At 48.8% G+C, this 23,840-nt stretch overlaps 1 protein-coding gene across 1 annotated transcript in view; it reads right to left on the bottom strand.

Annotated features, from left to right (window-relative positions):
• LOC144137573 (uncharacterized) overlaps nt 1-23,840 on the bottom strand; it is a gene marked incomplete in the record, with an annotated part of 67,461 nt that overhangs the window by 41,974 nt on the left and 1,647 nt on the right. The window contains 6 exon segments of the mRNA XM_077669498.1: nt 1,416-1,590; nt 1,710-1,899; nt 8,371-8,543; nt 15,602-15,691; nt 21,135-21,283; nt 22,847-23,586. Of these exon segments, the coding sequence (XP_077525624.1) occupies nt 1,416-1,590; nt 1,710-1,899; nt 8,371-8,543; nt 15,602-15,691; nt 21,135-21,283; nt 22,847-23,586 (1,517 nt within the window).

Raw genomic sequence — 23,840 nt, 5'->3', positions numbered from 1 at the left:
GGCGTGCATACACGGCTGGCGCACTGTTTCTGTCAGAGCTTAATCGTCTACTGCTTAATCGGCATCAGCGTGAACCGCACGCAGCGTTTTCTCCCTGCAAAAACGCAAAACGCGCCCCGCAAGCCACAGGCGCGCTGACGCAGCCGCGGAGACCACCCGCGCGATGCGGGTAGCTCCAGCGACCGCTTCTAACCTCTCGCTGAAACGCAACTCGAGGGGCATATGAGAGGGGCGTGCGAGAAAAAAAGCGGATAACGTGGGCGAAATTTTCATTGTAAAACGTGACACGCGCCGCTTACGAAAGCGCCCATCAAATATCCTCCGCGGTGGTAAGCCTAATCGCCACTGGCGTTGCAGCCGCCACCGCAAGCCGCCGCTTCGCACTTCGTTCGAGTTCGGTCATGCTTGTTGGGTTTCGTCGTCCCAGCAAGCATTTGTGAATCTTTATGAGCCTTGCACGCGCGTTTTTTTTCACACCGGCGTCCGCGATTGCGTGCCGGCGGCGGGAAGTGACTCGCGCTGCGCGCAGCGGTGGGAGGAGCCTGACCAGTTTCGCCACGGTTTCGCCAATGGGGAGGCGCGCACCCTACGGCGGGAGCTTCGAAGCGCTCGGGGATGCTGGCTGGCTAGACGATAAGGCCGCCGCGAAGGATATTTGATGGGCGCTCTCGTAAGCGGCGCGTATGACGTTTTACAGTGAAAATTTCACCCACGTTATCCGCTTTTTTTCTCGCATACCCCTCTCGTTTGCCCCTCGAGTTGCGTTTCAGCGAGCGGTTAGAATCGGTCGCTGGAGCTACCCGCATCGCGCGGGTGGTCTCCGCGGCTGCGTCAGCGCGCCTGTGGCTTGCGGGGCGCGTTTTTGCGGGAAGAAAACGCTCCATGCGGATCACGCTTATGCCCGCGTAGACGATTAAGCACCGATAGAAACAGAAACAGTGCGCCGGCCGTGTATGCGCGCCACGTTTTCTTTTTCAGGAAATGCTTCACGGGATGAACACTTCATTATAACTGCGAATTTCAATGTAACGAAGTAATTGCAAATTTTACCGATTTCGTTACATCGAGGTTTAACTGTATATTGCACCCAATCTAGCGCAGACACGAAATGAAACTGGTTTGAGTAAATAAATGGTTTGCTCCTATAATTTTCTTCACATCAAATTTCTTTTAAAGTACACGCATGCTCGTTCTTCCAAGAAAAAAAAAGGTTTCCGCGCTATGCATCTGCACCCCACCCGCTCTTGAACAGCGCTCCAAAGTTTTACCAAGCCGCCCTATCGTGTGACGTCACGGAAAGAGAGCTAAGGCCTTCACCCTTTCCAGCTGGTGTTGGCCCAACCTGTCTCGGTCAGAAAACAAACTGTGGCGCAAAATGCAGCCAGGAATGCAGGAAGGAAGGCCACCCCCCTTACCGGGCTCGGTGCAGGCGAAGGGTCGTCCACCTGAGTGCACCACCATGTGCCCGCGCAGGTGCTCAGGGCGCATGAAGGCCTTGCCGCAGTCGGGACATGTGTAGCGCCGGTCGCCCGTGTGCTTGCGCATGTGGCGCGTCAGCTTGCTCGCACTGGCAAAGGTCCAAGCGCACTCCTGCGGCAGGGAAACAACGAGGAGGCAGACCGGAAGGCTCAACACGCTCCTCCGCATGGCAAGGGACGAGGGAAGAGGAGGAGGAGTAAGGAAGGAAGGAAGGAAGAAAGCGCACTCACGGGGCAGCCGTAGGGCCGCTCGCCCGTGTGCTGGCGCATGTGCAGGCGCAGCTTGCAGGCCCGCCCAAACTGCCTCCCGCAGTCCGCAAAGGGGCAGCGCAGCTCTTCAGGCCGGTGCTGGTGGACGCGCAGGTGCGAGGCCAGCGTGTTGGATGAGTAGTACGCCTTGCCGCAGCCCTCCTCGGGGCACCTGCACGCAATGCGGGGAGGAGGCCTGAGCACCCCATTCACCCCACAGGGGCTTCTCCTTGGTCGGCTAGCTCGGCAAACAACGTAAGCAAACAGATCGACCACCAGTGTTTGATGGAATGTCACACTGCCGCTGCCAGTGCATGTGAAACAGACCTGAAACCAGACTGCCGACCCCACTGCCTGAGCCCACAGCAAGAACTCACACAGCCCCTAGTTATTAGCTTCGTTTCTATCAATTTTTGGGCAATTTGTTCGTGCTTATGCTAGGAGTGTTCGAAGAACTTGCTCGAATATCTGAAATGCCCAAATGTACTAGCCACAACTTCACGTTAAGTTTTCAGCTGCAAGTAGGACTTCCTTACTTCAACGTTCAACTGTACTGGGGCACAGCATAGCCATAGGAAAGGTAAACTTTACAAAAACAAAAAAAACTAAGTTAAACCATGCTGCAATCATAAAAGTATTTTTCAACACTATTAATATTCTGTACAGTCAGACCCCGCCCCAACAGAGTCCCATACAGTGAAATTCCGGCTACAACGAAGGATTTCCAATTTCGCATCAGTTGCCTCAGGAAGTAATGCACGAAAATTCCTTTCCCAATGTTCTTCGGAGAATTTCACTTCAACAAAATTCGTGAAGAAAAAGTTAGAATTTTCTGTATATTCGGCATAAACCATTCAAAATTGTACACTTGCTGTGCATAGCAGCTTCCACAGTAGCAGCCCCCAGTATCCCCCCCTTAAGGGGGGACGTGGCTTTCAAAAAACTTTTTTATTTCTTTGTGGATTTTGATGAAAATTGGCACAGCAACTGGAAATTCTTCTGTGATAACATCATAGAAATTTCAAAGTAATATTTTGAACTTTTTTATTTATTAAATTTTCTTCCTCTTTCGCTTGTACCAAGCTTGAGCGGCTTATAAAACACGTAGAAAACTTGTTCAAAGTGCTTTGAATTCCCAAATGAATGAACGAGGTCGCGAGTCTTATTTTTTTTTACAACGCATTGTTTTTTTAGTTTTCTTTCTTTTTTTTTATTTGAGGTTAATGCACAACAGGCATGTCGACTGTGAACGACTAGTTAAATAAAAAATGACAAAAAACAAATATAGAAAACCAAGAGTTTCACAACCTGAACTGTTCATCAAGGAAAGTAATGCAAGAAACGGAATCGAAATAGACCCAGCGGTCACAAAAAATTCCTGGAACAAGCAACAGAGGTGGCAAAAAAAACTGTTTTGAGAAAACGGCTTCCAAAGTTGCAACATAGGTTTCACTATAAGTCGTCAGGGTTGTAGATTTTCGTGTCCTTTTGAACATGGAGCTTTTGGAAGGCCTTGCCTCGAAATTGGAGTGCCTTTTACAGCCTTTCTCTTTCCACAAAACATTTTCAGCTCCTCTGTGAAGAGTACATAGCCCAGTTTGCAGACCAAATGGAAGGAAAGATGGTTTTCAATGGCTTTCAATGCAAAGTAGGTTAGCTGGTTGGCTCTATCGCTCTGGATAACTTCCCTTGGCAGTGTTGTCACCATAGCAACAGTGAAGCACTCTTTTTTTTTTACTTAAATCTGAAAATGGCTCTTGGCTTCTTTTATGTTTTATATAATCTTGCCTGGAGCAGCAACTTAGTACTCATACGTGCAGGTGTTCATTGCCAAAAGTTTGCATACCACAAGGACGCAAATGAGTTACTTTGAAGCTTGGTATAATATTCTGCATAACTCCAACTTCAATGCACGAGCATTTTGTTACTACTTTTGACATTCAAGGCACCCAATATTTCTCACAGCACAGTCAGTATGCCCTAGGCCGTAGATGTATGCATTGGTATCAATAATTTCCCTAAAAAATCACTGTTAAATGCTGCTGCAGGATATCCCTAACTCAAACCTGTTTGCATGATTATTAAAGTGCACGGGAAACGTTGCGCAAAAAAGGCGATATGGCTCGCGCGCATCGCAGAGCACGCTTACCGCGACATATCGTACTTTGATTATCCCTGATATGGCTGATCAGGTAGCTTTTAAGATTATATCTAACGTCCAGGCCCTAATTACAACTACTGGTGTTCAATCGTAACTGGTTGCCCAGTCAGGTGATGCTCCAATGCGCAGCGGCTATGCCGTGCACGCCGCAGCGTTTGACCAAGGTGTCTAGCAAATTGCCTAATTCAATTTCCCTGACTTTTCCAGGTTTTCCATGACCATTTTAGTTGAAATTCCCTGACCAATACAACACGCGCCATTTTGTGGAAACGGTCCATGAAGCATATAAAAAGCGTAGAGAAAAGACATTCTATCATACACAAAAACACATTTGTTGCAAGTGCCCTAATTCTCAAAATGCACTTTGATTAATTTCAGTTTGTTCAGTTTGAGGTTTGCTTGCCTTCAGTTACGGCTTCAGAGAGTTTATTTCATCTTGCGGGATAGAAACTTCAAGTTGCGCTTCAGCAAGCACCTTTTGCTTTTTTTCTTGATTGTCTTGGCTTGACATGCAACGTGAACCGCATGGTGCGTTGCGCGTGCGATTTTTTGACGCCCGCGTCGACGATTCGCGCGCGTGGCAGCTTCTGGCTCGCTCAGAAAATGATGCCCGTCACGCGCGGCAGTGGGAGGAGCCTGACGACTTGCGCCAATGGGGAGCCGCGCGCCTCATGGCGCCAGTTTCGAAGCTCTCGAGGCAGCCGGCTGGCTCCGCCAGACATGTTAAGGCTTACCACCCCGGCAGGTATTGCATGGGCCCTTTCAGTAGCGGCACGGATGATGTTTTATTGTACCATTTTCGCCCACATTATCACATTATAAGCTCCTTTACCTCACAAGCAACTTCGTGCGTGCCTTGTGCGGCATTTTAGAGAGCGCTTAGAAGTGGTCGCTCGAGCTCCCGTCACCACTTCGTGGTCGAAGCCGCCGCCGCCATGTTGCCGCCGCCGGCAGCACCACGCGCAGCGTGCGGGTAGTTCCGCGGCAGCGTCAGTGCGCCTGTGACGTGCGCGGCGCGTTTTCGTGAGCAGAAAACACCCCATGCGGTTCACTGGGTTCGCGCTAAACCATGTTCCTTTTTGATTATGTAATTCTGGCTCCTGATGTCATAAGGAAGTTCTTTCAAGATTAGCTCCCAAAAAACGCTGCCTTTTAAAATTCGCTGGAAAAAAAGGCCCGTTTTGCGTGCGATTTGGGCACCACCTAGACGTCCCTCTGCCGCAAATGCACCCAGCAACCTAAGCCAGGTGTGTGAACCGCACGGCGAGTTTCTGTACGCGATTCGTGCGCGGTATTTTCACGGGCGTGTCGACGATTTCGTGCCTGCAGTGGCTCCTTTCCTGCACAAGCAAGTGCGTTTGTGCCTTGAGTAGCATTTTAAAGAGCGGTTAGAAGCGGCTGTTGGAGCTACCGCACTACTCCGCGGCTGGTGCTGCCACCATGTTGCCACCGCCTACCGCTCGGCACGCACCGTGCGGGTGGTTTCCGCGGCGGCGTCCGCGCGCCTCGGGCGTACGCGCCGCGTTTTTCATTGCAGAAAAACCAGAAAAAGTTTCATGCGGTTCACGCTTTTGTCGCGCGCTAACGGGTTGCGTTCGGTTTGCATTCGCGTTGCGTTCGACTGGTTTCCCCTATTCTAAAACTGTGTGGGCAGGCCCCAAAGCGGTTTTCCCTGACTGGTAGTACTTGATTCAAAAATTCCCTGACAATTTCCTGACTTTTCCCGGTGGCTAAAAATTCCCTGACTTTTCCTGGTTTTCCCGGTCGCTAGTCACCCTGTTGACGCATCTACTGTTTATTTTCCAAAGGCTAGCGAGCCCACAGTCAAACATAGGAATAACTAAGCATGTAAACATCGCAAAATCCGACTAAAAGTTCACTTCGTGAACTGCTATCGCAAGCGCGCACATTGCGTGTCACCCTTTGGGGTCTGGCGACGGTAGTCACGTGCACCACGAAGCGTTCGATGACCTCCGCCTTCCGAGCCACACAACTTCCCGTAATCTGGCTCGTGATCTCAGGCCTTCCCATCGTGATAACGTCCGCGTTGAATACCACAGACTTAACAGAAACTTGGCTGAACAAAGCAGCGAAAATGAACTCAAAACATGCAGTACGGAGTTCACTCGGCCGCCGTATTGCGTTGCCACCACGACGCCCAATCAGGAGGGTAGTTTTAGCACCCCGACTGGAGGGCCAATAGCGCTTCAGCATCTATTTCTAGCTTCGTTTGTGCGTCGTTTCTTTTCTGCTGTTTGTGTGTTTGTGATGAACGAAGTTAAAAGAGACGAGCGGAACCAGAAAGACGATTGCTCGGCCGATCGAACGATATCAAAATGGCTGCGCCCGGTGGCACCATTGCGGAGATACAGCGCTCCGAAAATTGCAGTTTTTTTCACCCTTTTGCGCTGATATTTTGTCACCGCGCCTGGCAAAAGTATTTTTTTATGCCACGTTGCGACGCTTTTCAGCGGAAAAACTTTGCAGACGCACAGAATAGGAAACATAGAAGCCGAATATGTGGCTTTCAAAAAAAACAGTGTTTTGGTCATTTTTCTGAAGCTGAAAGCCGCGTCCCCCCCTTAAGCGCAGCGCTGTCCCACAAAATGATCTCAGGAACTGTCGATATGGTTTGCACTGAAGACACAGCTGCTATTGAGCTGATCATGGGCTGCCAATCATTCAGCAGTTTCGTGCAACTTAGCAGCATTTCAATCAAAGGAGAAAGAACAGCCTGCATGAAGTGATAAATGTAGTTTGATTCAAGGACACACCTTCAAACATGCACAGCATTTAAAATTGCCTGGCCTGCAGCAATGCAAGCAAAAAAAAAAAAATGCTTCTGAGGTTCACATTTTGCGCAGAATGAAGACATAAATTCACAGTATTGCACAAAAACACCAGAAAAACAAAACATGTACGAAAAGTAATTACTTTTCCTTCCCAGCAAATGTGGGTGTGTTGTATAAGTAGGGCGCAAAAGTCCCATGCCGCACAAATGCGCTATGTGCCTATCAAAATTAAAAAAAAAAAGTAGTTACACAGTAGGTTTACAATGTGCTGAAACTTTGTTTTCTGTATTCTGTTTCAGTGTCTGGGCATTCTGTCTCGGTTTTGGCGGGGACTTTTTCACAAAGTGCTTCGAAAATAGACTATTTCGTTGGGGTAGCCGCCCTTCCAGGAGGGAAACCTGCCACCCATTTTTAAATCAACAGAAACGGTGCAGCGAGCAAACACGCATTTGACACGTAGGTGTGCCGCCGTAAAGTGGACAGACAACGGTGGCAATGCTACTTACTGTATCAAACATGGAAAAATTATGTCACTCTACAAAAAAGAAACAGAAAAGAAACCTGACTGGTGCGACTCCCCCCAGTGCACATGGCGAGATGCGACAGGTGGACGAGTACGCCACCTTGACGTTGCAACTGAACGTCGCTCGTGGACATCACGGCCCAGTACTTTTTGCTCGCAACTGTTGAAGCACACAACACTTTGCAAGGTAGAGAGAATAGAACCGCAGTGAGTCCCCATTCCTTTCGACTAAGCGCAGTCAGGCTATTTATCCTGAAGGCACATGGGGAACCCAGTACACTCTTCACTGCTAGCAAGCACCGTGTGCCAGACACTAAGGTCAGAGACCGCCTGTTGGAAACATGCAAAACCGACTGGCGATGCCAGCCCCGCGTGAAGGGAGAGCCTGCAACATCTGCGAAGCCTTTGCTGTGCCAATGGTGTTTTAGCACTTAGCTCTCCACCATCAAATTTTTCTTTTGCAAAAGCGTGAAGGAAACTAATGGAAGTTGTGGAAGTGTAGTCTCTTTCAGGGCCTTCTTTTTTTGCTCTTCATTAGCACTTTGGGATGCACACTTCCCATCACTATATGCTTGTAACACATCATTGGCAGAAACCTATTTAAACCATTACTAAATAAAATACCAATAGACAAAAATAGCAGCGAATGGCTATTGCATGACTGGAACACCTCAAAATCGAAGGAAGTGTTTCGCTACTTTTGAAACACAATGTTGAAATATGCAGATGGCACTTGGGAAGTAGCAATGACAAAAAACGACAAAGGGTTTTGAATATTCAACAAAAAGCCGCCACAGCCAAATAGCTTCCACCAGAATTCTGGCAGGGAGAAAGTAGTTTCTCACTCCTCTGCATTCCCCTCCATACTTATTCAGTGCTTCCACCCACTACGATCATCGCACACTGGAAACAAGGCAGTGCGCTTGACCCGCTATTTTCAGACTTGGCAGCTAAACTACATCGACCAGCAAAAGGGTACAAGCCCCCTCGCCATGGCGCAGGGGCAGCAACGGCCACACAGCCCTCCCTGAAAGTACCCTGGAAGCAAAAGGACGTGTGGGCTGGACAACAAGAGTGTGGACAAGCGCGCGAACGTATTCAGCGATTGGTTCAGCTGACATACCTTGCCCCCCCCCCACTCGTCTGTGCAAAGCACCCACTGCCCACCTGTAGGGGGCGTCGAGCTCCTTGTGCTCGCGCAGGTGCAGCTCCATCTTGCGCCGGGTGCCGAAGGAGCAGCCGCATCCGGGGCACTCGAAGGTGGGCCGCCCGTGCAGCTTCAGGTGCGACCGCAAGTTGTACACCGTCGTGAAGCTCTGCCCACAGCCGTCCACCTCGCACTGCACCAAGGGGGGGAGGGGACGGCTCTCTCTCTCTCTCCTCTGCCCCACAAGGCCGGGATGCTCGGGGACACCTGTTGAGCACTTGCTTGTCTCACCCAACTTTCTTTAGGCTACCCAGGCGGGTAAGGCGGGATGCTGTCGTCAAAGAGACAACTGACATTAACCAGACTGTTCCCTTTCAAGGCTAGTCCGTACCAAAACGCAAGGCCAGGCATTTAATGGACCGAATTTTAGCAAAACCAGGGGCCTGCCTTAAAGGGCCCCTGCCGATGCCCGTTTCCCCCTTCTTTTAACGTTTAGGTTTAAGGCCTACAAAAAAAGACCGCAGTTCCACTGCGGTCTTCACTCAACTGCTACAATCCCTCAAAAGCCACGACGTTAAATGTGAGGGTGACTGACGGCATGCTTATGGGCTTGTCTGTTTTCTTGATAGCGAAGGCTTCTGGTCGTGCACCTCCGAGCTTCTCTGCCTTCAGGCATAAAAGAATACCACTTGCTTGTTCAAACAAACCTGCTTATTGGTAGTTTTCTCGGCAGTCTAGTCTAGTTCACAGACTACAATAAGTCTGCAAGTTAGACTCAGACTAGTGGGCTCTCCTGACTAGTGTGCACACACTAGGGTACAGAGCAGTCTTATTGAAGACTATAGGGACAGCACATACCCAGCTGCGCAAAGCAGAAGCCTCTAGGGAAATGCAGGGAATGCGCCGAAAAACTGCTTGTTCGCGTCGCCGGCACCGGGCAAGCACTTATTTCGAACTGTGATCGACTCAAACTAGTGCGCTTTCCTGACTAGTGGGCACACGCTAGGCTACAAAGCAGCCTTATTGAAGACTATAGGGACAGCACGTACAGGTGCCCCAAAAAGTAAACGGAGCACGGCTTCGTGAAATTAGACTAATTTCTCTTCTATGCTGCCGCCAGCATAAATAGAATATGCGCAGTCCGATTTTATTTTAGAATGAATTTCTTGGAAAATCACTTAGTGATTGCTGGCTAGGCACACGGCGAAGAAATCCCCTCAAAATCTCGAACCCGTGCTCCGTTTACTTTTTGGGGCACCTGTACCTAGCCGCGCACGACAGGTGCCTCTAGGGAAATCTAGGGAAATGCAGGAGAGCACTGATTTCAAGCTATGATCACAACAATTCAACAAACGTTGCCCATCAGACACCCTCTACAACTTGAAACATAATATGTCGACGAAAGTCACACCAGATAACCAGTGTTTCTAACAAAACATGCCATGTGTATTGTCATGTATAACTGACAAGCCCAACTGGGTCATAGTGACAGTATTTCCACCACCATTGTTCGAAGAACTGCAACGCATGCAAGCAGCTGATTTATCGCTTTGCTGCCTGATGTCGGTGAGCCAGAGCTCCATAAAAATAATGAAACATCACAACATAAAAGAGACAAGGCTTCATGAGAATCAAGTGCCCAACAGTAGCTGGTACCAAAATCTTGGCTGATCCTCAGTGCATGCCATTAGCCCACATAAGAAACACCTGACCCACGTAGCTTGTGGGGGAGGGCTTGAGGAAGGGTGACAAGGGGAAACATCTATCCCTGCATTTCCCATTAAAAAAAATTGCCTTTTTTCTGCCCCCAAAGAACCATACTTTTGGAGCACAAAAAAGTTATTTTGGAGCAGTTTGGAGCATTCAGTTTGGAACAACCGATATTAGTTTTTGAGGTTGTTGAAGTACCACAAGAAATGCACACCAAAACATCTCCCAATCAGAAATTCTGAGAAACATTGTTTGGGGATTTCGTTAGTTTCATTCATCACATGGCCTGGAAGTATAACTTGTAAAAGAAGCCCACAAGGGCTACAACCTAGCCTTACAGCCATTCTGAGACTCGTTTAGTATTGTGAACGTACAACATTTATCTTATTTGTACGGCGTAGAAGGCAAGGGAGGGTACTAATGAGGAAAGGAAAGTAGTGAAAAGAAAGACAACATTATTTTGTAAGTTATATATTATGATAAATGTCTAGGAATACATTGTTTAAAAGGTAGACGGGTAGAAGGAACAGGGAAAAGCATCATAAAGATATAGAAAATCAAACCGTAAAGGAATGAAACAGATTAAAGGAGTACTGACACTTTATTGCTTTTATCGATGCTTAATGGTCTGGCGAACCCGAAACAGCACTTTAAATACTTCAGCGCGCGATAATTAATTACACTGAACGGCCTGAAAATCGTTTGTTTCAAATTCCCGCGCTTTGATCCCGCAAGGCGCATATGAGAGAATCCTCCGACCTGACCTCACCGCTTTGTGCGGACGTCAAAACACTGCGGAGGCCGGTGGGGGCGTTGTTTCGACCGCGCCGCCGCCGGAGCTGAACGGCTGAGCTGCCTGAATGTGCTAGGCCAACCACTGCGGCGGAAATTTGATGACAACTTTCAATAAAAGTCCTGATGGCGACTTCTATTGCGATCCCGGGCTATATTATCGTTTCCTTTCCCGCGTGTGGCACTTTATTTTTGCACACAGTGCCTTTCTGGGCAGCGGTTATGCCTGTAGCTCTGGCCACATGCACCCGTTTGAGAATGCCCAGTCACCGCTCGCGGGGCCACGCGCGTGAAGTGGCGTCACTGAGTTTTTGACGAGCGCTGTCGCATCACTTCTTTCGGCTATCACGGGCTGATGTCACGCTGATGTCCATTTGCTGAGTGCCGCTCCGCGCGCTGCTCCGTCGGCGCGATAAACGAGATCCAATTGAAGTATGTTCTTCACGTCGCAGGCCGCTCATATTTCAGCCAGGGTATTCTGTTGAGTAAAGGAAGCGAACTGTGCAATAATATTCACGCCGAAAATTGGTGTCATTACTCTTTTAACTCTATAAATACGAAAAAAAATTCCAATTAAGCAGTCATGTGAAAAAAAAATTCTATTATTTTAATGGTGTCCAGACACGATGCATTTAAGGGGGGACGCGGATCTTAGAATGGTCCAAAATCGCGAAAATACGCATTTTAGGAAAAACACATTTTTGAAGTCTTTGTACCTTCAAGCACCTACTCGAAAAGTTTCACCGCTGAATTTGATCGGGAATAATCTCAAAAACGACTTTGAAAACGCAGTGGGAGCCGCAAAACGCCGAAAACCGGGCTATAAAAGCTTGAACTTCGCGCGCGCGCCACACTCTAAGCAGACTGCTGGCGGCGGCCATCTTGGGCTCGCTTTGTAGCTGATTTCTTTGTGCGTATTTTGCGCCATCTCAAAATGGCGTCGCATGAGGAGAACGAGAGTTATCGCCGATTTACCGAAGGTCGTTTCGGAGACGCTGATTGGCAGGAGCACGCGCGCTCGAGTCGAGCCCCCCGTTCCGCGTCTTTGATTGGCCGGCGCCGTTGAGCCGCCATTTTTTTTTTCGTTTTGTTTTTGCAGGCGCGCGTTCGCCGCCGCAGTATTTTCAATTCGGGTGCGTTTTCTCTACCGTTAGTGACTGCGATTCTGTCACAACGTCTTCATGTCTCGTGCCGCAATGCCTGGAGACCTTTACTTCAAGGACCTACGCGCTGCAAGCGTACGAAAACACGATGGAAGACGCCGTAGACGGCGGTGCCGAGATCGCCTGTCACGTACGAACCTGGTCCGAGAAGCGCCGCGTGGAAACGTCCAGATTTAGTTAGCTGTTGTGCTTTGGTTTTATGTGTGAAAAAAAAAAAAAGTCTGCAGCACAATATGTTTGTGCTTTTCTTTAGTTTGCATCAACGTTGAAGGAAGTGCAAAGTAGGAACTGCCGTACGTGAAGTTCAGCAAAAAGTGCAGTTTTCCAGCGCTGTTTACAAAAGTTTTTCATTACTTGCAGAGAGCCTTCCTGGTTATTTTTGTGGTACGGTCGCATACTGTTTTTTTTTTTTTCTTGAGGAACAGAGTGACCCGGCGCTTTTTATATTGGGCCATGCTGTAGCAAGTTAGAAACTAAAGATTCATTTTCTCTCTTATTTTGCGACGTCATGCTCTGCCTTACTGAGTGTTTCACTATCAGGCTTTTGACCTAGGATGATAAGACTGGTATCATTTAATTTGCAATAAATAGATATAGAAGGTGATGCTGTTTGTATAACTCTGGTATCCATCGCCAAATTGAAGTCCACCTGCAGCTCTACAGTTTATTTTGTGAGGTCACGCTCTTCCTTTCAGGGTGTTTCCTTATCTTACTCTTGGTATAATTTTATTTGTATTGAATTGGTCTAGCAGCTGATGCTATTTGTATCACTGAAGCATTGATCACCAAAGTGCATTTCACCTACAGCCTAGATGCATTGCAGGACAATCTCTAGTTCTGGGTGGCTGCTGTGCTTTAGTCTCATTGGTAGCACAAAACTAACAGCAGTACATGGTATTTGTGCCTTTCTGTATTCTGTAAAGACACTGAGAGAAAAGATGAATGAGGAGAAACAGTTTCTGAAGTGTAACTGTAGAAAATTTAATTTTCTATTGGTATGCTTTTCTTCGTAAAGAATAGAGCTACAAAATGATGCTATTTATATTGTTGTAGCTTTGCTGTAGCAAAAGTTACCGTGATCTGAAACTTAAAATGCATTTTTCTCAGTTTCTTTTTTTGCAAGATCAAGCTCTGCCTTACGGGGGTTTTTGTAATGTTGCTCTTAGGCTAGGATGACAAGACTGGTACCATTGTATTCGTATTGAAGTTATCTAGGGGGTGATGCTATTTTTATTGCTCTGTCATTGTTTACCTATTTGCAAAAATTAATAAAAATGAGGCAATTTTATACGAGTTGTTGATATCAAATGTTCACCTCTTTCTTGCTTTGCAAAAGCCTTCGAAATGAATAAAAATAGCATAGCCCCCCAGAGTAGACCTATGGCGTTATGTCCGTATAAATCATAATTGAGTTTGCTAAAGCGAAATTGCCCTAAACCCCCGTAAGAAATGCCTCAATAAATAAATTTCAAAGTACTGTATTTCTTGAACAAATGAAGCTAAGTTAAAACCAATTACATATTTGAAATCAGTGTAAAAAACTGCTTAAGACTGCCAATTTCCATCTAGCTGTCACTAATAATAAAAAAAATTGTCTAAAGACCCACCTCCCCCCTTAAATATTTTTTAAAAAACTATGTTCTCACTGCAAAAAACTATGTTCTCACTGCAAAATTAGAACCACAATAATATAAAAAATGACGACCCTGTCTACGAAGAATTTCGTTCATAAAGAAGTCTCAGATACCCCACACTACCACATACTGCTTCATGTTATGTTAGCACGGCTGATACGAGCATTATATTGGCAGGTTCAGGGATGTTGAATATAATCCGAAAACAGCGTCGCCTCACCTTTCACATTTTCGCGCCCGTCAATCATCGTCACCACTACTCCGCGCACAGTGGTACTATATGCTACGTTATAACCTACTAACAGCCAGCAAATATTCAAAAATAGCCCGCAATCGCTGAGCTATCTGCATGTCAGTGGTCTATAACAGCACGGAGTTGGCAGACAGGCCAAATCAGAGATAGCCGCCTTGTGCGTGCAAACCTCACAGCATCCCGAACACTTTGTGCACGAGGTTTCCACACCTGCGCCGCGATAAGGCATAACGACTAGAAGGACAGTCACAAAAGTACGTACATCAAAACAAAACACTGCATGATTTTCAATCTACGCAGCAGGCTGCTTAAGACCAGCTGCGTTAAACGCAAGCCTCAAAGGCACCGGTGCTCCTCGTTGAGCTGCCGCTCGGCGCTTCTGTACAGAATTTGCATGTGGAAGTGCTATTCTGACAAAAGAACCTTCTGTGGCAAGAAAGCTAAGCAGGAAAATCAGGAAGACCAAAGTTAAGTCAGCGAAAATCAGTGCCAATCAGCAACTGCATGTGGGCATGCTATGGTTAAGGTCAGCAACTGAAATGTTAGCAAGGGTTGTTAAGGGATCAGGATGTTTCTGTTCGACCTTTATGTGCCCAAATTATTTGTTTGTTTTTTTTCTGAATAAGACCAGAACCCGAAAGCGTCCTTGCCAATTTTAGCGCGCAAATCGCCAGCGCTTGTGGTGTGCTGCGGCGTCGGCCCAATGCCTACACTCAAGCAAAACATGAGAGCAAATTGTAAATAAATTAAACTTTTCTCAATGACACCCCTCCGCATCACAGTTGGCACGCACTCAAAACAGTAGTAAAGAGTCGTTTCCCGGCCGTCAGCCCAGACAGCAGCAACGAAGCCAATTGAAGCCGTGCACATGCCACTAGGGCCTCTAAATGTGGCTCTACATGCCACTACGTGCTTTCTCTGCTATCTCTCCGACTGACCACGGTGCCACTAGATGTCCTCCAGTAGCTTCCCCCAGTTCCTCATTGCCTCCAGATTCCCTTCAAGGTTGCGGTGACGGCACAAAATGACACCCTCTAAAGCCCCTACAGTTCATTTGGAGCACTTTGGCACAATTTCATAGATTTTTATCAGAACGGTGCAAAAACGCCCGTTTGGTTCAATTTGGCACAGGAGTGGCACCACTGAAACGTGTGTCATGCACACCGTTCCTGCACTCTGCCCGCATCTGCGTGCCTTATCGCTGGTTGGTAGCCACAGGAAGAAACACTGAAGCTATAGCTGAAAATGCGCCCCAATTGTGCACAGAAGCCTTAAGGCCCAAAAAAAACTCAGCATGGTTAACTTTCTGCTGGTCGCTTGTTCAGCCACAGAACAGCCTTCACGTTAGGGTAAGGTGGAAACAGTGCATGGCTCGCACAGTCAAAGATGGGGACAGGCACAAGGGCAATGCAGGGTGCGAAAAAAAAAGGGGGGGGGGGGGTGTGCAAAAAGCACCCCTCACGCAATGACCGCACCTCAAATAAGCATTCGCATTCAGAGAGGAGGTGCCCTTATTGCCCCTCAAGGATGGCAGGAAGAGAGCAAAGGCCATACTTCAAGGTTGCCATACAAACTGGGTAGAAACGACAAGGGTGCACTGCCCCCAGAGTATGTCCACAAGAAAGCCAAACATTCCCCAACTTTTTCCCTAAGAATTCCCTGTTTCCAGACACACAGCCACCTAGGTTGGCAGGCTCACCGTGAAAGCCTTCTTGCCTTGGTGGGTCTCGAGATGGCGCTTGAGCTTGTACTCTGTCGCAAAGGCCCAGTCGCACCCATCCACGGGGCACTGCATGGGAACAACGCAGCCCAATCAATCCGCAGGCTGGCAGCCACCATAACTTCTCCCAAAACTATAAACAGGCCACAGATGTGAACCAAATATAGTATGCGGCCTGCAACTTCCAAGCCCAGGCTTGACTGCGAGCCACAGCTTAGGGCAAGTGATGAAGTGCTCCAATGTGAAAGGTGCTGCTACTTGCAGTACCGACACATCGTAACCTGGCATTAATAAAACTTCCCCATACTGCAATACCAATGTACATGCATCTCTGCCCGCAAGGGCAGACATGCACTCTCTCATCCCATCCTAGACCTGTCCACCAAAAAGAAAAGTAGGCAGGCAGGTCCATGCACTGCTCGGTCCAGGCCTACAGCTGGCAGTGCTACGAAGAAGCGGAGCTACATATCTGAAGACTAGATTTTTTTAGCAAACTCTCAGGATGTCCCACCTCATGTGGCACAGCAGTGGGCAAACTAGCTTAAGCTAAACTAAGCTTACTTACTCTGTTCGCACGAGAAGTTGCAAAATTCTGCCACTAAGCATGTCAAAGCCACCAATGAATGAAATGCCACGTGCCAGTGTTGACATTGCTCGTGCAGCCACAGCTCAGACACGTACCGTTTCTGAGGTGTGGCTGAGGAGAAAAACTGAGGCGCAGTGCAGGGGGAATCCCTGGAGGAGGAGGAGGATTCACTCCGGATGCTGCACCATCACATCGCAGATGGGGAGGCCACAACAAAAGCCTGTGGGGGCTGGTTTTGGCTATCTACATCACTGTTTTCCCAACCTGGCAGCCAAAGAGCAAACCGGTGTACCACCAGGCAACGCAGAAATGCCACATCACAACTGCAACCATGCCCCACAGACTACGGCCACATATACAGCATACACCAAGTGGCACGACTAAAAGGGCATGTTTGAGCTCCGTTTCATGCCCTACTCTATCATGCGATAAACACACGCAAAAAAAAAAGGAAAGGAAGGAAGGAACAGCGCACGTTCTGACGAAGGACTGACAGAAACACACACCCCGTCCTTCGTCAAAGTGTGCGCTGTTCCTTCCTTTGTATCTCACCAACAACTAGCCCAGCATGGTAACCTTTGTAAAAAAGGAAACCAGCACGAAGGAGCAGTCACCACAGCATTGCCATAAGCAATGGTGATTGCACCTTGCTCACTGGTGGCACAGCAAGATTGCACAAAGCGTGCTGCTTTCGGCTGCTCCCTCTCACAGCACTGCTTCACAACACACGCCGGTCTTAGACATCCTATCTCAGCCCCATTAGAGCCCATGTCCAGCAAGCTACACTGGGGCCAGTGCAGAAACGCAACCTGGACGTAGAAAACAAACTACCATCGACTTGCAGTGAACCCACTAGGACCCTGCCTGACCGTCTGAGCGTTCTCCGAGTGACCCCTTCGGCTGCACTGCCACGGCCGCTGGATGAAACGCGCACTGACGTGCGGCCTGCCGCGTGCCTCCAAAGCGGCGTGAGTGCGCCTAGAGCCAAATACTGCCACCGCGGCGCCACCGTTCCGGGACTGGTTGCGGCGAGCGGGGCCCGCGGGACGCCGGCTTTCGGGCCGCTTATTTCGAAGTGTGGGCTTATCATCGGCGTTCCACGCTCCACATAAGGCATTTACCAGCACTAATGTTACGCCTGTTAAAAGACAAACACGATTAGCGGCGGCCGAGCTTCATTTGGTCAAGATGCAAGTTAAATTCCGTTCGCAGCAGCAGCATTACGCGTTGATAGTGTGCCTTCTGTCTCGCATTGCTGTGTCGTTGTGTCTTACATCGCCCGGTATGCTCTTCGTGACCTCACGCCCGGCAGAGATTTATGTTTTGTCTGCAAGCTGCGACTGCAGAGAATATATTAAAATTCCGGACAAACAGAAGCAATGTTTTTGTGACAGCGCTTGTTATTTATGAGTGCCAACACTTCTCAATGTTTAAGACATAACCGACTTTTTTGTACATTTTTCCTCGGGCACTACATAAAACACCACAATTCGTTTAATCTCACGGCACATATGAATTGATTGCACGTTGTTTAGTTATGAAGTAATACTACTATCACAGATATGTCGGCCTTTTTTTATTTTGACAATATATATATATATATATATATATATATATATATATATATATATATATATATATATATATATATATACTGTTGAATGAAAAGCGATTCCAGTTTCTACCTGATATTTTTACTTGTTCTCTGTAGCCTCGAAAAAAAAATTAAGGAGAGCATATGGAATGTCAGGGTCGACAAAAAATTTTAAAAAAATTTGGCGAGCTCGGCAAGCTAAATTTTCGCCCGGACACAAAAGAAAAAACGAAATTGTACATAAATTCCGAAAATTGCCTAATAATGCGTAAGCATTCAAACACCGCTTGTCCATTTCACATTTTCTTCCTTTCTTTGCTGTTTTAAACCAACAATCTACATCTGGAATATCATAATTATTAATAGTTCTAACTGCGTGAATTACGCATTTTTTGTGCAGATACAAGGCATTACACATCTTGAAAGTGAACATTTCGACAGACTTCTGTCTGGTTAGGAAGTTACTGAACTGAGATTTAATTAGGCTCCAACTAATACAATGCAAAAAGGCAAAAAACCCGACGTTTTGAAGCCGGCTCGGCTTCTTCTTCAGGGGTGACAGTGGCCACGCTGCTGCTCCATCTTATAGTCTCACATTTGCTGGCCTCGCACAAAGCCCCTCGCTGCGGCACGTAATCCGTGTGTGTACACCGAGGGGAGAGTGCCAAGCGAGCGATTAACATTCCCAGGTGTGCATTGAATATGCCACGATTCGAGTAAAAGCCGCTTCCTCCAGTTCGCTTCCCTTTCGAGGATGGCCGTTCCGGAGAAGTCAATTTTGTGGTCGGCCATTTCACAGTGTTCGGCGACTGCGCTGCGAACTCTATTCTGCTTCCGGACGTCGTTCTTGTGTTGCCTAATCCTCTCCGGCAGGTTTTTGGTTTCACCGATGTACGAGGCGTTGCACCCCGCGTACGGAATGCGGTAGACGACCCCGGGTGCCTTCTCTATTGTCGTCCGGTCTTTGGGGCGGGGGATTAAAGGAGCCATGAAGAGAAAACACAAGTTTGGTTCATTCAAAAAATTGTCTCGTTAGAATCATACTGACACCACTTTTAACGTAAACTTCGCTCAAATAAGCTACATAATTAAGAAAAACGGGAATGGTCATGCGACCCACCAGCTCATTTCCCGCAACAGAACCTATGTCGTCACATGGGCTAAGCTCTGCGATTGGCGGAGGCTGGCAGAAGCAGACGCAAATTAGGTAGAACTTACAAACTAGACGAACGAGCGATTTGCGCTTAAATTTAGGGCACATTCTTTACAAAGCAATAAGAATGATGGGACAAACAGTGGAAGTTACGAAAGCACATGTAAACATAGAAGTACTGATGCGTTCTGCTGTTCGTACTGCGCACAGCATGCCTGGTTTCGCTGCACAGCCCTACGGGGCTTGGGGTTGTCTCAGACGACACTGGCCGATTGACGCAAGCAACGGTGTCTTACGTGACCCCATTTGTCGAGCGAGCACTGTTTCAGGGAACGAATATTTTCTCCCAGAACAAAAACAAGCCAGGTTTAAATGCGGGCAAAAACAAACCAAACGCTTGCCACGGTATGGTGGCGCCATCTAGGCTACGGAACGTAAAGAAACGCGGGAACAAACCAACACCGCTGTACAGGGTGGAGACAACCTTCGAACGGTCCCGTGCCGCCGCAATTGGGCCAACGGGCTCAGCGCGTTATTCTTTTCGTTTCCCACGAGACCTAGCAACGCGAAACAGACAATATGATTCAAACTTCTTCAGTAAACCGCGTTGCGGCGATAATTTTAGCGCGGTTTTGACACAATGACTTGCTTCGGCGGCGAGCGAGCAACCAAAAATGGCGGCGCCAGCGTATACGTGTCTCTACCCTGTACGGTGGATGCGTGAATGAAGGTACTCTAGGCTGCAGAGCGGTCGGTTTCAGTGATGTCACTTGGGACCACGAAAACGCACGATTGAGCGGGAAAATCAAAATTTTAACCTAAATTGTTTAATTTCTCAGTGAATAAAGCACCGTTTGTATCCGGACAAGCGCTGGGGGCACTATAAAACACGAAATCTTTCGAATAAAACCAACTTGCATTTTCTCTTCATGGCTCCTTTAAGCGGCCTATAGTTGTCGAAGGCTTGTGCGCTATGTGTACTCCTACCCCTTTGAAAATGCGGGCCAAGGCCTCGCTTGTTCCGGGGATATACGGCACCGGCACGCGTTTCTTCAAGAACTTCAACCGCCGGACCCCTGAAACGCGTGCCGGTGCCGTATATCCCCGGAACAAGCGAGGCCTTGGCCCGCATTTTTAAAGGGGTAGGAGTACACATAGCGCACAAGCCTTCGACAACTATAGGCCGCTTGGGTTTAAATAGGCGATGAAATAACGGAGGAAATGTACCTAGCGCTAGTTCTCATCGCAAAGTTTGAAAAATGCTTAGCAGCTAGGAGAGTGGACCGTACGCACTGTCTCTTGAACACAGCACGGTGCATTTATTTTTCTTCCTATACAACCTCTGTAATCAAGTTTTCAGTAGCGCGTTTAAAGGCATTGTCGTGCCTGCGAAAATGAAACAACCCATATCTCTATGCACGGCAAGACATGATCGAGCCAGTATAAACGTATCAATAGACACGCATAGCAAAATGTCTAGTTTTTTCAAATCCTTTTTGAACCATTCTATCGCGTGTCCTCGTTTTACGAGGTGCGCATTCCGCCCGGCCAACATGTTTTTGCAAAGAAGTGTCTTTAAGGCAAGCTTTAATCCGTCGCCGGCAAATATTCATCGCTCTCCCGTGTGTCGACACCGCGTTTCCCGACAAAAGGTGACATTTTTGAAATTTCGGACGAATAAAGTCCCACCAAATACCTGCCGCTTGAACTGCAACTAATCAACTTGCGGCTTTAAACTGTGCAACGTGGTTTACGTGATGTGTGTGAGACGTTTTCTGACAAAGCTAACCGGTGGTTGTCATCTGTCAGCCCAGGACTGACAACATCTTTAAAACCCGTGCGCTGGCTGTCTCTCAGTCGGCGCAAGCACTCGCCTACGGGGACCGCCCCGCTCGGTCCCGAAACCAGTCCCCGAACGCTAGCGCCACGAGGGAGTCAAGCGGCGGCAAACGTAAACACCGCCACTCACGCCCTCGCCCGTCGAAATCCGGGCGACGCGGCAGGCCGCACCTTGCGTGCGCTCTCATCCAGCGGCCGTGGCACTGCTTACGGACAACCAAGTGAGCGGATCTGATGGGTCCACCAAAGCGCAAAGTGGTTCAGCAAGCATTGGTTAACGAGTTGGCCCCACTTTTCGAGCCCACTGCCACAGCACCGTGGGCAGGCATCCTGTGCTCACCTTGAAGGGGCGGTGTGCCGTGTGGCTGATCAGGTGCACGCGCAGCTGCCGGTTGCGCTCAAACACCCGGTCACAGTCCTCCACGGGGCAGGAAAAAGTGCGCCCACGGATGCCGCTGGGGCCCGGGATGGCCAACAGCGGCTGGCCGACTGCAAACGGGCCACCACACAAGTCAAGGCAGGCACGCCGGAAAAGTCGCCCGGGTGCGCAGTCCAGTGCTTGGGTGCGAATGCAGCCATTAAAAAAATGGTAAGTGTGAACAGGAAATTTGGTTCTTGGCCCTTGACATTGGAGGTGCGGACAGGGAGATCATTCCATGGCAACAAAGGTGCACAAACATAAGCGCACCCAACACCTGCTGTCCCTTGGCAGCACCGTATCAATGCTCTCAACCGATTTCATTTGCATGCACGAAGCAGACACAGTGGCAATAGTTGCTAGTGTAGCAAAATTTCTGCTAGATCTGTAATATTTTGTGCGTGTATGTGATGGTATTAATGTTGTGTTTCAAGTCTCTGCTACCGACGGGCATCATGAATACCTGTGAATTTCCCCTACTTCTATAATAATGCCATCTTGGTGTTGCAGGAAACCGCTAATAAATAAAAAATGCACCCCCAAATTCCAGAGCCACCCGTGCGCAGCAGTAGGCCCACACGGCTTGAGCAAGTACTGGTCGGTGGTATGCACACCAGCTGTCGATCAACTGCTTCACCTGTGACAGTTTGGACAGCATTAAGGGGAGGGGGGGGGAATCCAAGAAAGAAGGCATTCACTTGCTCTTCCACCCCAAACACCTCTGAGATAAAGGACATGCTTAGACAAGCCCAAACAGCTTTTCGACAAACTTATCTAGGAGAGCCAAACCTTAGGTTTACACGATTAGTCTGTACCCTTCCTCTGTTCTAGTTGGCTGAAAACTAGGCTGGCGGTCTACAGTACCATCAGTGACAGCACATGACACGTCGCCTGCCACGTCATCAAAAACATATGCATTAACGTGCCAAAGGGTATTATGTCGCTGCTTGGTCCTGTCAGCAAAAAAAAAATGGACCAGTTACAGAAGCAGCTTTTAGCTGTCTGCCAGCACATAGGGCTTCACACACAACAGAGAAAAGCCGGAGGAACTGCACCTTCGCCCCCCCCCCCCCCCCCCCCCCCCGAATACTGTAAAGAGAAAAAAAAGGCCTTCATATCACATAATTCATATATTTGCCCAAAACCCAAATGTCAATGAGTCCTTCGAGCCCAGCTCGACGTTTCATCCAACCATTGGCTATTTATGCTTCCAAGAACGGCGTCTCGCCGTCCTCACCCTAGAGGGCTCTTATACTGGGTCCAAACGCGCGTCGAAAAAAAAAAAAAAAACGTGCAGCAGACCCCGCACATTTGGTCATGTGGCATATGATCACAGTGGCCGCGCAGCGTAACGCGGTACATTCACTGCGGGCTAGCAAAACTGAACCGCCAATCGAACCACACACACGCACTTCGCGTCATGAGGGTGCGTTCAAAAAAACGTTTCTTTGTGCGCACGCTAGACGTGAAACGCATGCCGTGTGGCGTGTGCACGAATTCGCACACCTCACTCAAAACGCGGCTACCTGGACGCACCAAAAAAGATGCGCTTGGCGCTCTCTCGTTGGAACGAGAATGGCCTGCTACTGAAGGACTTGCACGGGAGCGCTAACACAGGATGCAGGATTGCTTACCTTCCGAAAGCGCTGGATCCTCCGGCGCCTCGAGGGGCGGGCCGGCAGGCTCGCTTGTGACATCGGCGTCGTTTGCGTCGCCAGCAGCGTCGGCCGAGGCAGCGTCGGCTTCAGCGAACGGCGCCGCTGCCTTGGTTCCGGCCGCTTCGAACAGGTCCCGCTCACAGAGGAATCGGTCCACGTTGTCGAAGAGCTCCTCCTCTTCCTCCTCCGTTTTGAGCCCGAACACGATGTTGGCCAGGTCGCTGCTGCGGGCCCACTCGTCCGGGGCCTTCTTTGACAGCAGCGGCTCGCCGTTGCCGCCGTACACGGCGTCGTCCAGCGCCTCATCGCCATCTTGGAAAGGATAGCCGCTGCTCGAGCGCAGCGAGAGGAACTCAGCGGCCGCCTTGGAGCAGAGCTCCTCGTCGCACACTCCGACGCACAGCCCTTCGTGGTGGACGGCGGCCAGCTTGCACGCCTCCGCGCCGCCGACCCCCGAGTGGGCGCCATCACTACGTCCTTGCAGCGGCCCCGGCGACCCCGTCGCGTCCGACGAACAGGGGTCCTCCATCTTGAGAACACGATTCTGAAGGCGACGCCGGCACCACCTAGCCCCCAAATACCTAGTGCAGCGGCACGCGGACGCACGCGCAACGTTCATCGTCGTCGTCAAGAGCGCGCCCGTCGCGTCTACGGCGTGGTTTTCGGAAGGTGCGTTCGGCCGCAGCCACGTGAAAAATGATCGGCCAGCGGGTAGGAACGCTGCGCTTGCAGTTTCGGAACATCATCAAATGTGTCATCGGGGAGAACAGAAAAAGTGCAAAACATAGATCGAGTGCACAAGGTGCCACTGTCGTCATGACCAACACACATACGTAAACAATGGAAGTCGTGGAAACAAGTTCAAATGCATAGGACTTATTTAAAACTTCATGAAAATAGTTCATATGATATACAATGCTGACAGTAGAAAAACAAAAATACATGAAAAGCCGGCTCCTGCGTCACTCTT

This window comes from Haemaphysalis longicornis, unplaced genomic scaffold (genome assembly GCF_048455015.1).
Source record: "Haemaphysalis longicornis isolate Haplotype H1 unplaced genomic scaffold, Haemaphysalis longicornis Haplotype H1 scaffold_1, whole genome shotgun sequence".
Classification (NCBI taxonomy): domain Eukaryota; kingdom Metazoa; phylum Arthropoda; class Arachnida; order Ixodida; family Ixodidae; genus Haemaphysalis; species Haemaphysalis longicornis.
The sequence above is the reverse complement of the archived record's forward strand: the minus strand, read 5'-3'. Positions and strand labels throughout refer to the sequence as shown.